Source organism: Cydia splendana, chromosome 6, assembly GCF_910591565.1.
Source record: "Cydia splendana chromosome 6, ilCydSple1.2, whole genome shotgun sequence".
Lineage (NCBI taxonomy): Eukaryota > Metazoa > Arthropoda > Insecta > Lepidoptera > Tortricidae > Cydia > Cydia splendana.
Genome location: NC_085965.1, coordinates 21,890,934 through 21,906,709, shown reverse-complemented (window position 1 = coordinate 21,906,709; position 15,776 = coordinate 21,890,934). Strand labels below are relative to the sequence as shown.

The following is a 15,776-nucleotide window of genomic DNA, read 5'->3' as shown; positions in this document are numbered from 1 at the left end:
AGTTGCCATTTATAAATATATAATCAGATAATAACCCACCAAGCCTGAGAATACCGTATCGTATCACATCATACTAGCACACAACGTCTTAACCAACACTCCTTACCAGCGACCTTCCACCATTTTACTTCAAATCACCTCCTCCATTGTCCCAAACTTGTACCTAATTATCAAACAAAATTTAAATAATACTTTAATACAAGCTAATAAGGTTGTATTTTCATTGTCAAGCCTCCCACGTTACGTTGTGTGCCTATATTCACACTATTTATTGCTTGACCGCCGCTCGCGGCGGTAGTCACTTGTTTCTTATCATGGTCAATTTCAAGTCGATAATGTTGTCAACCTTTATATCAGTGTTTATAATTTTAACCATTTTGGCGAGTATAAGCGGAGATTGGGTGTTTAATAGCATATTAAATCATTCTGTTTCATGTAAGTACCTACCTTAATATATACTTAGCTTTTTAGGATGAAAAACATAACGGTCAAGTTTGCCAAAGTTTATTTATCTTATACACCGTGTTTTTTTTGATTTCCGTTAATTTCAAGGGTGCATACCTGAGCTTAAATCAAGTAACTTTCCCAAAGACACCGATATTCTAATTAACTCCATTTCGAAGATAATCAATATTTTATTTTTTTCCTATAAGGCCTCTACAAGCTTGTACACTTGCCTTAAGGCCGGTTTACATATTGATTAGTGTTTAGAATGAGTTCATACATTTGCTACTAAACTTAAGTAAAATCTCGGTCGATCGATGTTCGAATTGCCTTTGGTCCGTTTTCATAACTATGGTTTTCGTAACTGGCTGCCAAAGAAGATTAATTTTTCCTATTTCATAATTAATTATTAAACAAGAATTTACTTTCTGGTTTCGTAATCGAGTTTCGTAACTGGTTATGAAATAAGATTTTTTTTTCTGTTTTCGCCTGGATTGGCTACGAAATATGAATTATTTTTCGCTGCTTCGTAATTAGTTATCAAACAAGAATTTATTACTCTTTTAGTAATCGAGTTTCGTTATTAACTTCGATATATTTTTTGGAAGTTAAGTTCCCCTTTTGTTGCCAATTTACCCTGTGAGTGACTGACTGGGTAAATTGACTACAAAAGAGAAGAGAGCAACATCCAGGCTCTTTCGGCACCAATTTTCATTTAAAAAAAACTTAGATACAATAAAAGTACCTACATAGATATCCCTACAGTAAATTAGAGAAAATAAAAATCTTAAATTTTCTAGATTTGTATAGATACAAAAGCTTGTTAAAACAGAGTACCCTTAGTAACAGTAAAATAAAAGAAAAATATGACCTAACTTCCTTTAACAAAAAATAAAATTTTTACTTCGTAATAATTCTTCTTAGTCTAATCTAATACATAAATGGAGCAATGATCTCAACGCAGTGCGCGGTAGTTATTTTGTGTCGTTTTACACGAAAAAGGTACTAAGTGTATCACACGAAAATGTCCAATTATGAAAAAAGAAAAAGTAATAAGTTTTGATAATTAATTACGAACGAAGAAAAAATACTCGATTACGAAAGCAGAAAGTGAATTCTTGTTTGATAATTAATTATGAAACAGGAAAAATAAATCTTCTTTGGCAGCCAGTTACGAAAACCATAGTTATGAAAACGGACCAAAGGTCGAATTGACATTGATATGTCACAGATTTCAATTGTTTGGTTTAGTTAAATGTAATGCCCGTGTTACAACAACGCTATATGCTACATTTAATTACTTTTTAATATTATTTTTTCTGAAAAAAAAAAGCAAAAAAAAATTTTTTTTTTTTCAAAATTAACTATGCCATTTAGTTTTCTTAAACGTACTTAACCATACCCCGAAGTTAACGGAATTCAATAAAAACACGGTGTATATAGGTACCTTTAAACGAGCAATTTTTGTATATACATATATTTATTTATTTATTTATATACATATTTCGGGGATCTCGGAAACGGCTCTAACGAATTCGATGGAATTTGCTATATGAGGGTTTTCGGAGGCGAAAAATCGATCTAGGTTTTCCGAGCAAAGCTCGGTCTCCCAGGTATTTTATTTTATTTAAGCTACCTCAAGGAAATATTAAAATTAGTTTACTGATTCTGTTTATATTTATTTGTTTACTTGAGAAAATTAGAGACATAAAAGCCAGTTTATATCGTTTTCTGGAACCAAAAATCAATGTTGTTTTATTTGGCAGGTGTGGATCGATTAGTATGATGTATGATTAATAACGTAAACGATTGAGTGAGGCGTAGTTAAATATTTAATTTAATCTGACATGTTCACCTGCTACACGATTGCTCATTTATTTTATGAACTCAATTTAAAACTTCAATATATTTCAATAATAAAATATTATACCTATACATTAAAGTTTGCCACAAAAAAGAACATGAAACTTTCTTTGCACAATTTTAATAAGTAAACATACCTAGATTAGAATAGGTAAATTGTGTATTTCAATGATTCATGAAGGAAACGCGTCTTCAAAAAAAAAATATAGGTGCGTGTGGGTGGGAAAAGTCTGCCTTACCTCCAAAACTAAATGGCGGATTTTTCCACTAGTCGCATTTTAATCCGCTTCAATAAAGGGAAGATCTATAAGTAGGTAGGTACACTAATTAAAAAAATCCGTAGGATTATTGGCTTCGTGCAAAGTAGGGGAAGTACAATCGGGGATATTCCCGATGAACCACTTCAGAAACATTTTACCTCGATCCTTACGAGCGAGCTAAACTCCGCCTCCCATACCTAGAGATAACACCAATTACGATGCATTTATGATTCTTTATCATAATAATGAAAAGGGTAAAGGCAAAAAATAGGTAGGTAGTAAGGACAGTTTATTAGTTGTTGTTTAGTGTTAAGCTTCGCCTCCCCATAAAGATAACCAATTAGCATGCATTTGGGATTCCTTTTCTTAATTTGCAAATGCCGTCCGTCACAAAAACAATGGACGGCAATAAACTTTATCTGAGCTAACCTTTTTTTTTCATCACCAACATTTTTAAGTGCCATGCTATTGGTCATCACTTTTATGATATCGCCTGACCGCCTGCAAGACGTTTAAACGATTTTTGTCCTTAAGGTGGTTCACCGGCGGTGACATTCGCGGTGAATCACCGCGAATGTACCCGATTGTACCTACAACCGAAATCATTGCACGGGTGATTTTTCATGGGACGATTTCCTCATACTACTTGAAATCTGTCAACAAACATATAACTAATGTGTGCCATATCCGCTAATGCGGCGCCATAGTTAACAAAATGTTTTACTTGGCAAAGTTAAACATAGATATCCACATCGTACATTGGTGTATGTTTAAGGAAATAAAAACAAGATTACCAACAGAGATGAATTTACACAAGAAGACCTCTTGTTTCCTTTGGTCAAGGGCCTTCAATTAATACTAACATATCAAGTAGGTATTGTTTGTAGGGTTGCCAACCGTACTATATTATATAGTATTGTACTATATTTTGGCTCTCTGTACTATATACTTTTGGAAAAATACTATATAATTTATAGTACGCTAAAATAAACGTATATTACACTCATGTTTAGTATTTTATCTAAAAGTACTATATTTTTTTGAAGTGTACTTTATTTTTGATGCCTTATTCTAGAAAATACTATATTCCACCAAAAAAAAGTTGGCAACCCTAATTGTTTGTGCGGAAAAAGAAGAGTCGTGGAATGTATGGGGCCCAATACATTCCACGACTCTTCTCTTTCCGAACAGACTATATCTAGATAACGCTTCAGTTACTGACAGAACTGTTTCGAAATTCTATAACATCCATGTTCCATGCTCGATTTTTACAGAAACTGTGTGCCTAGCCAAGAAACCAATCGTTTGCGATACGACAACGAAACGCTGTCTGTCTCTCTATCGCACTAATATGTAACAGTGATAGAGAGAAAGAAAGCGTTTTTTTGTCGTAGCGCAAACGATTGCCACCTTGGCTATTAGGCACCCTTGAGTCCCAAACTTTCCTTGTTTGTTAGGGACTAGGAAAACCCTTGCAACTGGCATTTCGTTTCTAGAAACGCAATCGGCCCCTCGGTTTGAAAATCTACATATAACATATAAATGTAGACTTGATGCGGGTTGTACACACTCGTCGGGAGACCCCGAGACAGGCCGAGAACGAGCGTGTACATGCTGAATGCTGCTCCCTTCTCGTCTCGCTCTTCCTTGTCTCATCTCGCGCTTCTCCGATTGGATCGGAGCGGTGCCGAGACTCTCGTCGAGAGGCTCTCGACGAGTGTCGAGCCGACATTAAGTTCTATTTACCCATTATCTGTTACGATGAGAATAATACAGGCGACTCATTGTTTTGAAGTAGTTACTACTTGGCACAATGCTGGGCATTTTGTCGTAATATCCAAGAATAACATAATTAACTTCAAAAACGTGCAGTCTGTCTGGGACACAATGTCTACACAGAACGGATGACATAATTATTACATGCTGTTTCCGCCTCAATGCACTTATTTACCTAGTTATAGTGTCAAGCGATATGTGACCTTATTACATCGTGATAAGGTTTACTATACAGACTCACTGCGCACAGCTGCAAAATACATTGGGAAATGCAATCGTTTGCCGTATTCTCGCGCAACAAATTCAAAATAAACATGAACCATATGGGGCATTATCTAGGAAAAGGGACCTTATTGTCGATGGCGCTTACGCCGCACAGCGTCGCGCCGCATTGTATTTATATCGGACCATCATTAATAATGGCATAAGCGCCATCGACAATAAGGTCCCTTTCCATAGATAACGTCACATATTATAAACTAAACTTAATTACTAAACCTAAATATATCTAAACTTAAATTATAGGTAAATATTATAAACAACAACGTACAGATGTAAGTGCATAATTGTTTTCCGTCGTATTTTCTCGGAAACGTTGGTATTTGTCACGCTACTTCAGTCAACGTCAGTACTTTTTGTACCGAGACTGACTGAAATAGCAAGACACGTTCGTACGTTTCCGTGAAAATACGATGGAAAATAATTATGCGCTAAATCATGGCTAAATCTGTATAAACATCTACATACTGTTTATTGTAACATTTGTAACCCGCCCGGGCTGCTCCCGACTCAAAGGTGCCCATCACGCTCGCTGCGTTACCGCGTTGGTTTGCGATGGACAGCCTTTGCCTTAGGAAAACCCTGGAGCTGGTAAAGGCCTCTCTCTCGCTGGCGTCGACCAAGGTCTCTGAGGAAAGACTTTCCTTTAGCGCACCTAAGGGCTTAAGCGAAGATTCTGATGCCAATCGTTTGCGCCGTAGCGAACGAAACGTTATTGTTTCTCTATAAGGGCTGATTTAGACGGCGCGCGAAGTCGTATGCGATTTTTCATTTTAGTTACATTGAGGACCCACGCTTGACTGCACATTTCTAATAGGTTTTCCTGACATTTCTGGGTAAAGAACTATTTTGTGTATTTTTTTCAAAATTTTAGACCCAGTGGTTTCGGAGATAAAGGGGGGAATGGTAATTTTTTGGCTATTTTCTTAAATAACTTCGAAACTATGTTTTTTAAAATTATAAAAAAAAAACATGTCCATCTTTGGGTCACTAATTTACAAGTACGTGTGCCAAATTTCAACTTAATTGGTCCAGTAGTTTCCGAGAAAATAGGCTGTGACAGACGGACAGACAGACAGACGCTCGAGTGATCCTATAAGGGTTCCGTTTTTTCCTTTTGAGGTACGGAACCCTAAAAACCGAAAAATGAGACCTTTTTACCCCCCTCTTCCCCCCAGCACCGGGGCTACGGCCGGGGATTGATATGTTCACCTCCTAACTAGTCCAAACAAAGTTACGGAGTCAAAATTGTGGTCCTAGCATTTCCCTCTGTACCTTCTTATTGTTTGGCCTAAATAGCTTTCTAACAAATCACGTTACCAGTATAAATTCAGTCCATTTCTTGCATAAATATGTAATGATAATAAACTGTAAATAAACGTGTAGGTACCTACTACATTAAGGTCACATGTCGCAGCTGACACTGGCTGACCTTACGTCGATCGATACTGACACTCGGTTGTAGTGATTAAAAATTTGAGAGACTGCCCGATTCGAACTTTAAGATACGCCAATTAATAGATCTAGAAACGATATGGATTAGATGTGTCGGTGTCAAATGTGACGTTTTTGTTTGAAGGAACGTCACATTTGACACTGACATATCTAATCCATATCGTTTCTAGATCTATTATTTGACGCATCTTAAAGTTGGAATCGGGCCGATACCCAAGTAGCACAGATTAGCTGTATAGCAGCCGCATAATGAAGTACGAATACGCTTGAAGCTGGAATATAAAAGCTGCATAAGAGCTGTATAAGCGTCTTTTCAGCTTTTATAACTCTTAAATGGGCACAAATTAGGCAGCCTTAAGTTCACATAGCTACTTAAGAGCGTTGTAGCAGCAATTTAACGGAATTATAAGGGGTAACAGGAGTTATAAGAGGTGTATATTGGCTGGGTAAGACCCACCACCAGTTACCCTTTATTCAGCTAATATGTCACATGTGCGCCCTAATACCGGGAAAGATTGACGTTGGGCTGAATAAAAGATAATTAATAACATACTTTTACACCTCTGCCTTAAAAATCAGCTATTATATTTAGTATAGTGACGACGAACGCAGAGGTGAATATATTTATATTGAAGCAAAAACGTTAAGCGCAACGACACCATAAGTCATTTTGTTAAAGTGTTTAGTTAAATGTTTGTACATGATCTTTTATATATTAATGCGAGGAAGATGTTTGGGAATGCAAGTTTATTGACATTATATATACTTATACATTATCTAAGAAAATTTCAGTGCGCCACGAAAATAATCAGTATTTATTTAAATTAATGATATAAATAAGCTATGTGTAAAAACTATTTCAGTGGTTTGGACAGAATTATGAGATAAAAAGTTAATAATACGTTATAGGAAGTACTAAACTAATGATTTGGGTTATGAACTCAGGCACAAAACCATATTGTTACCCTTAAAAGTTGGAAAAGCAATTTCAATTTTGTAGGTTATATACAATAAAATGGCGGTCAATGTTAAAAAGCAACGTGAACCGTTAAAATTCTTATATGCAGCATACGACTGTTATATATCTGATAAAGATACTTAAGTGAACCACTATAAAGTCCAAGTCGTTATTTAGATACACTAGTGAACCTCTAAACAGTTATAAGGCATCTTATGAACGTTTTAACAGCCGCTATGCAGACAGTCCCAATGGTAGTATAATAGGCTGCTTAGCGGTAAACATGTTCAGCGCTAAGCCGTATTATGCGCCACATGTGTTTTATTATACGTCTATTGGTTTCATAATAGTTCACTCGTTCTCCCTTATAATAAGTCAGCGAAATACTGTAGCGGTAAACATGTTCAGCGATAAGCTGTATTATGCGCCCCATGTGTTCCATTATACGTCTATTGGCTTCATAATAGTTCATTCGTGCTTCCTCAAAAAGTCAGAATAATAAAAGCTGCTTAGCGGTAAACATGTTCAGCTATAAGCTGTATTATGCGCCCCATGTGTTCCATTTATACGTCTATTGGCTTCATATTAGTTCACTCGTGCTCCCTTAAAAGTCAGCGTAATAAAAGCTGCTTAGCGGTAAACATGTTCAGCAATAAGCTGTATTATGAGCCACGTGTGTTCCATTATACGTCTATTGGCTTCATAATAGTTCATTCGTGCTTCCTTAAAAAGTCAGCGTAATAAAAGCTGCTTAGCGGTAAACACGTTCAGCGATAAGCTGTATTATGCGCCACATGTGTTCCATTATACGTCTATTGGCTTCATATTAGTTCACTCGTGCTCCCTTAAAAGTCAGTGTAATAAAAGCTGCTTAGTGGTAAACATGTTAAGCGACAAGCTGTATTATGTGCCACATGTGTTCCATTATACGTCTATTAGCTTCATAATAGTTAGTTTAGTATCTATTATCCTGTTATACCTCAATCCGATGACAATGCCACTTAAATATCCTAGGTTTACAAATCATAGTGGGAATTGTCTCAGGATGTAGGTTGCACCTACTAATGTATAAATCTATGTCCTCTTTTGTATTATATATCTGCCTATGTCTGTTTTTTTCCCCAATAAAGAAAATGAAAATGAAAATAGTTCACTTGTGCTCCCTTAATAAGTCAACGTAATAAAAGTCCACAATTACCTCCTTATACAGCACATGGCGTAATTGTATCCACTAAACAGACCTTATAACGGTTAAAGCATTTGATAACCCTTAAAGCTGTATAGGGTCGTAGCAAATATACCTTTATATCACTCTTTGCGTATTAATGGTAGTTTTCAGAGCCGTAATGCAGCTTTTAATCAGCCCTAAGCTCTATTAATATCACTGAGATCTATTATACAGCTGTAGGACCACGAGTGTGCTCTTATAAGTGTCTTAATACGCACAGAGCGTTAGATAGAACTAAAAGTGAGTAGTTATAGAGCTATCTGTGCTACTTGGGTATAGACCGACAACAAACTGTAGAAATTAAAAAGTAGCAACATCGTAGTGTCCTGTTTTCTTAGATTGATTTGAAAGGGATGACACTACGATGTAGCCACTTTTTAATTTCTACAATTTCTTGTCGGTCTATAAGCCCGATTCAGATTAACAATGTGATGCGGTTTTGATATTATTTTGATACGACGTTGAAGATCGCTCACGCTGATTGGTGCATGCGAAATGAAGTGAAAGTCGTGCGTGAGATGCACGCCTACTAAAACGATCGTCAAGGTCGTATCAAAACCAGTTCAAACCCGTAACAAGTTAAATATAAATGGAAGGCACTGTCGATTGTACCTAAAGTTTCATTCTATGGAACTTGCTAACTATGTAAACAAATGTCCCTAGTAAATTCATCATTTTTGACAGTTTCAATATCGTCGGGTGACAAGTAAAAATCACTAAGTATTATCAAAAAATTTAAGTAACAATGCACTTTATTACACTTGTAACACGGTTTATTGTCCAATAATTTCAATGGTGTTAGTTAGTTACTTTTGCTTGTCACCCGACGATATGGAGGTTTGTTTACATATTTAGCAAGTTCCATAAAATGACACTTTAGTGTACCTATAGTTAGACCTGTATTTAATTTTAGTCTATTAAGCCAAATATAACCTTTTAAGATTTTATTTGGGGTTTGCCTTTGCAAAATATAGTCGAGATTTCACATAATTTTTTTCATGGCATTTGCACTTAATTAAAAAATCAATATAACGGTTAGCCCCATCTTAAAGTATAGATATTTAAGAATGAGAAAGGTCTCGCACAACTATCACTGTGTGAAAGTGACGCATGAAAAGATTGACGACAAATGTAAAACTATCTGTTCTGGATCACTGTTTTCTTATAAAAGTTATAAATAATGTAGTGAGTAACACTCGTAGGTAGAGACAGATGTGGCATCCCACGGAACTTGGACTTTCCCAAATACATTAGTTCGAGTGTTTTTGAGGAATATTATTGTATTTCACGTATGGTTTTTCCAATAGCGACTTACTCACAGTTCATAAAAAGGTTATCAAAGTTTTTTTTATCAAACAAAACAAAAGATGCAACTCTGTTCCATTTAAATAATGATTGAAATGCATTGGAGGTAATTTGTACTAGTATTCAGGGGCCCACAGATTACCAGTTCGCCGGACGATAACAACCTGTCAGTTAATCGCAAAAGGTGACAGTTCCGAACAACTGACAGGCTGATATCGTTCGGCGAACTGGTAATCTGTGGACCCTTTTAGAACCGTAGGATGCTAGAGGTCAAAGTTGTATAAAATCATCCGAGGTGCTCAAAAGTATCTGAACACGCACTCTAACGCCTTGACAATAAAGGTGAGTTCAGATATTTGTGAGCGCCTTGGCCGCTCCGATGTTATCTGATGGTGACTGTACTGAAAACTCGTGTTATAAAAACAATTTTAATTGGGTCATGCGTCAGTAATAATAAAAATATAAGTTCAGACGGAAATGTCATACATAATAAATCAAGGAAGCCAACAATAGAATAGATGTCAGACAGATTTGGAATTGAGACCTTTTGGTAACCTTTCGAAAATGTCTAACTTATGAGTAGATGTAGGCGGGTAGATAGCTGCTGTAAGGAGTTGAGGAGTAATTTTAAAATAAAAATAGAATAAAAATAATGAATATTAGATAGGGCATTCCTACACAAATCGACTAAGTCCCACGGTAAGCTCAAGAAGGCTTATGTTGTGGGTATCAGACAACTATAGGTAGGTATATATAATTTATAAATACTTATTTAAGTATTTACCTACGTAGAAAATTGGTTTTATAGTAGGTATCATTCGCGCATGTCCTGAGTCACAATGCATTTCGCGTCAAGCACATGACGCGAAATGCATTGTGACTCAGGACATGTCATTAGGCTCACTTGCACTTATTGGCGATTGTCATCTTGGCTACGCACCCAGTACTTCATAGGCACTCTTCTTTTCCCTGGATAATTTGAGACTAAATTTATGAAATTCATACTCAGGTCCAAATTGATAGTATGTATTTGTTTTGGTCCATTAAATTTAATTATTTACCTTTTCTATTCCAGGTGACCACAACAAAACTCTAAACAGAGATGTCTCCAGAGTCCAAGTATACTTCTACGACTTCAAGAACAATTATAATAATAGCTACCCCATTGACACTGCCTCAGAAGAGCTTACTAAATCTTATAATCTAGACGTTACCAGAAAACTAGTATTCTTCGTCCCTGGCTTCAAGTCAAACATAACCAGAAAAACGGAAGAACTTATCAGACAAACCTTCAAGGATGTACAAGATACCTATCTTATTATTATAGATCATTCTCCATACACTTCACTAGTACACGGTAAATCAGACAGCTATAGCTACGGCAGAGCAGTATCCCATGTATACTATATAGGGAGAGCACTAGGAAAATTCTTATCTGATTTGAGAGCGAAAGGATTTCCATCTTCGAAAATTCATTGCGTTGGCCACAGTTTGGGAAGCCAGATCTTGGGCAACGCGGGTTATGAATTCAATATGCTGACTAAAGAAAAGGTTTGGAGAATAACTGGGATAGATCCTGCTGGCCCTTGCTTCTCTAATAGTTTTATCGAAGAGCAGATCCGCTCAGGGCTTGCGGAATACGTGGAGGTATACCATTGCAATGCCGGCGGATTAGGAACAACCAGTGTCTTGGCTGACGCAGATTTTTTCCTTAATAAAGGATATAAGCAGCCTGATTGTAACGAAGGACTTTTACCGGTGAAAGGAGACTCTGACCAAGCGAAATGTAGTCACAAAGCTTGCGTCACGCTCTGGGCTAAGACGGTCCATTACCCTGGAGCGTATTTGGCGTGGGCGTGCGATTCATATAAGTCCTTCTCAAAAGGAAAGTGTGCTGGAAATGAAGTTACTATTGCTGGATATTCAAACCCTGGGAACGCTACTGGAGTGTTCTATGCGTCTACTGATGGATATGGAATTTAATATGTTGTGGAAATCCAATTTGCAATATATAGCGTCTATCTTTCATAAGATCACATATTCTTGCAGTTAGGTAGTACATATAGGCCTAAATAAATTAACTTGCAAATGTTTTACTAATAAAAATTAATTTAAATAGTAGTTCAGCACGCAATGTATCAGTGCTTTGTTTTTATTCAAAACGTCGCACTTACTGCTGCGACGTCACATCACAAGTGTCACAACTGTCACAAGTGAATACTAACTATGTACGCAATACACTTGTCATCCTCGATACGACAAAAATTCACAAATTAATTGCACTTTAGTTAAGGCTAAATTAAAAACTTCTTTTAAAATCGCTTCATGGCACTAAAACCTACGCTTTGAATCAATTTGGGATTGTATTAAAAATGTTCACTGTATAGGTGTGAAGGTTAGATCTCTAGACATTTTAAATTTCACGCCTTTTTCCACTGGCAAATTGGTTTCCCACACTGTAGTTAATTTAAAATATCGTGATTAGGTAGACTACTAGAGACTGATTGTTGATTTCGCTATCAACTTGAAATTACAATTAAATAGTACCGTAAAATGCTTGTTTAATATTTCCAACTCGTTTGTTTACATTCATAAAAAGGTAGAAAGTAGTAGGTAGGTAGTAGTAGGTAGTTCGTAGAAAGGTAGCTTGTTTATCGGTATTCTACAGGATACATTTCGGGGAGTGTGCGATGGGATTACATAATCTAATCCCCCCATCTCCGTTCTGCCACCGTGGGACTAGACGCGGACTTGCGTTTCACCCTTACGTCGTTACTCTGCCGCTGATTAGAACTAAGCGCTATGCATCCAGCTTTATCATGCGAACGGCTAAGGAGTGGAATTCACTTCCTGCAAATCTATTCCCAGTCCACTATAACTTGGATCTCTTTAAATCGAGAGTGAATAGACATCTTTTAGGTAAGCATGTTCCATCCTAGACTGCATCGACACTTACCATCAGGTGAGATTGTGGTCAAATGTTTACCTTTTTCCAATAAAAAATAAAAATAAAATAATAATGACAATGTAAACCTTTTAAAAAGCTGTTTCAGTTGCATAGTTACAAAGATGTTTGTCCCCAAACAAGTAAGGTCACGGCATTGAGGGTAGATATTGTTTACTTTTATTTGAAAAAACAATCTGGATCTCTATTTTATTCCATATTCCTTCCTGTAAATGCGACAGAAATATGGAAATGACTTGGCCGGGAATGCAATTATCGGCGGGCACTAGTCCGCGAAGTGGAAGGAATCTGAGCATTAAATTAAGACCAGGTTCTTATCGTAGATATTTGCGGTTCATCTTATAAACTAAATAAATAGGGTGTGTAGTTGCAGGATAATAATTATTAGTTGTTTATTGTGTTTATTAGAGCTAGGTAAAATTTACCTTTTCACTTTATCGTATTGGCTAATTGACAAACGAGACCCCTATTCGACATGTTATCTTTTTTTACTATAATATAGTATCCGACGATAGCTAAAAAATTACAAGAACACTATGTCTTTATAATTCATAATTTTATATTCGACACCCCAAACTAGCAGAGCTCTACCGCCCTTAGCATATTATAATTCAGTAAGTATATATGTTTTCTTATGACAACTAGATGACGCTTAGTACTTACAAAAATAATAGATAGTATAGAGGGGTCCTGTCATTGTAAATTTTGTAGTCACTGTAAATTTACTGCCATCTATCGACACACGACTAAAACTCAAAATGAAAACGTATAAAGTTATCAAAAAATGTATATATATGGATAAATGATTTTATTATTTTTATATCATTTTGATCCATGTTCATTCACTGATATCTATGTGTTAAAATTGTAAAATATGAAACGGTGTCGTCACGCCATCTAGCCGAGGATAGGCTAAAGGTGTGTGCGACATCTATTCGAGAATGACTTTTACTTGAATTCCGAGGCACGTTTTTTCCTTAGACTTTATTCGTCTTATACGAAGTTACATATGTCTTTGGTACTTATTATGGTTGTTATCTTGCTTAACCTTTATAAGAATACATTTTATAATACGGTAAACGTAACTTAAATGTGATGAAAGGTAATTGATCATGATCCATTTTAAGGGTTCCGTTTTTGCTACTTTGGCTTCGGATCCCTAAAAAACATTGTATAATAAGTTACTTCAAATTACAAACAACCTAAAAATCGCTAAAGATGTAATAAAAGCTAAGCTAACGCATTTAACAAAGCCTATATTTTAATAATAAACAGCCACTGGAACAAATCTACCCGTAAATAAATTTACTTCCAAGCAATAAACCAAGTCTAAGTAAATTCTGTCGATTATGGTCGGCATTGTAAATAAAATAAAGCGTTTTCCTTTGTTGACTTAATTAAGTCGGTTTGAGATTCGGGGCTGTACGGAAAAGGACCCATTACTGGATAGTCGAGAAATAGGTGCATTCCCGCGTAGGCCTTTATGTAAAACTTGTCAGTTAGAGTTATTTAAAAGCATTGAAATAATTAAAATAGCCAGTATTTTATCTATATATTGAGACCATGTATTTTTCTTAAAATGGACCACTGGCATCATGCCAGTGGCATGCATGAAGTGCGTTTTGTTTTGAGTAGATCGTATGCATGGAAATAGTTATTACGTTACGATGAAACATACATAAATATTTGTATTATTAGGAATAATTACACACAAAAACCTCGCACCTCTGCACAGCAATTAACGGTATATTAACATAAGTTTAGATGTGTAGTAGATAGAAGAGTAGAAATATAATTCTTCTTAAATATTTAAAATGTTTCATTAGCGCCTTTAGCGTCAGTTACGCAAAGGCAATACAGTATGTAAACTAACGAAAAACATTTTACTCAAACCCGTTAATGTGTAGGTCACACTGAGCAATTACATTTAGCAACACTTCGTCGGTACTGTGTCAACCAGCTTGAGGCCTATTCGAAATTGGCTAATAATTAAATGAAACAAGTTTATTTAGTAAAAAAATACTCCTTAATATTCCTGCGGATCAAAAGGACTATTTTTTTATTAGACTGTTTGTGTGTCCCACTGCTGGTCAAAGGCCTCCCCTCTCCTTTTCCAATCCTTCCTCCTTCCTCCTTCCAAGATCCCGCCAATCCCGCTGAAACGCATCCAAGTCATCCCGCCATATCTTTCTCGGTCTGCATCTGCCACGACTACTCTGGGGATGCCAGCTAAAGGCTATTTTGGCCCATCTGTCATCATACATCCGGCAGACATGTCCAGCCCAGCCCCACTTTAGCCTGATCTGGCTTTAACATTATTAACAGCTTAAATTCTTTGAATTTTTCAATTATTTTTATTTGTAGTAGTAGTAGTAGTAAAACACTTTATTGTACAAAAATCAAAACAAAACAGGAAAAATAACATTCGTCATTAGTACAAAGTGTTATTTGAATTTTCCATATCAGACCAGAAAATCCTTCATTCCCGCAAAGTTGTATAATGGTGTTAAATAAATAGGGTGACGGCTTATCTGCCTGAAAACAATGGCGGAAAGAAATATATTAGAGCCCTGGGACAGGCGGAGAACAAAGGGGTAGGACAATGCTACTCGACACGCACCCAAGTCGGATGGCGATGTATACAATGTTAACTTCCGGTAACCTTAAATTTGCAATATTCAGTGGCGAATTTATATATATGACTTTGATGCATGTCAAAGGAACGATTTCAAGTAGAAGAAAGTAAAAAAAAGTCAAATAAAGGTTATCTCGATATCAACATGGCTATTAAATTCAAAGAAAAGTAGGTAAGTAGTTTGCTCTTTGATTTATTTCAGGCGTACTATTTATTTGTTTAGATGAATGAAGTCAGGTATAATTAGTAATTACACAAACGGGTCTACCGCAATATAATTTAATTGTTTTTACCTTAAATTCCGACGTTTCAATGTTTCGCGGTAGACCTGTTTGTGTAATTAAATATTTGTACAAAACGCGAGAGTTTAAAGTGTTAAATTGTTACCAATAGACAAGAAGAGAAGAGGAGATATAGAGAAGTTGTGATGTTGCGTTGTTAGAATAGATTAGTGTTACAAAGTGTTGTTAATATACGATTAATAATTATTATGTATATCAGACAAATAACGAAGACGACCATTTGGTGTATTATTTTCTAGTAAATGAATATTTGTATTATTTTACTTTTTGTTATCATTCATCTTACGACTAGGGAGCTATGAATCC

At 36.0% G+C, this 15,776-nt stretch overlaps 1 protein-coding gene across 1 annotated transcript; it reads left to right on the top strand.

Moving 5' to 3' along the window:
- The first annotated feature begins 263 nt into the window (after positions 1 to 263).
- LOC134791524 (lipase member H-like) lies at positions 264 to 12,111 on the top strand. Its single transcript, XM_063762571.1, has 2 exons — positions 264 to 435; positions 10,644 to 12,111. Exons 1-2 carry the CDS (start codon positions 315 to 317, stop codon positions 11,549 to 11,551), a joined length of 1,029 nt encoding a protein of 342 aa, XP_063618641.1. The 5' UTR covers positions 264 to 314; the 3' UTR covers positions 11,552 to 12,111.
- Positions 12,112 to 15,776: the final 3,665 nt, after the last annotated feature.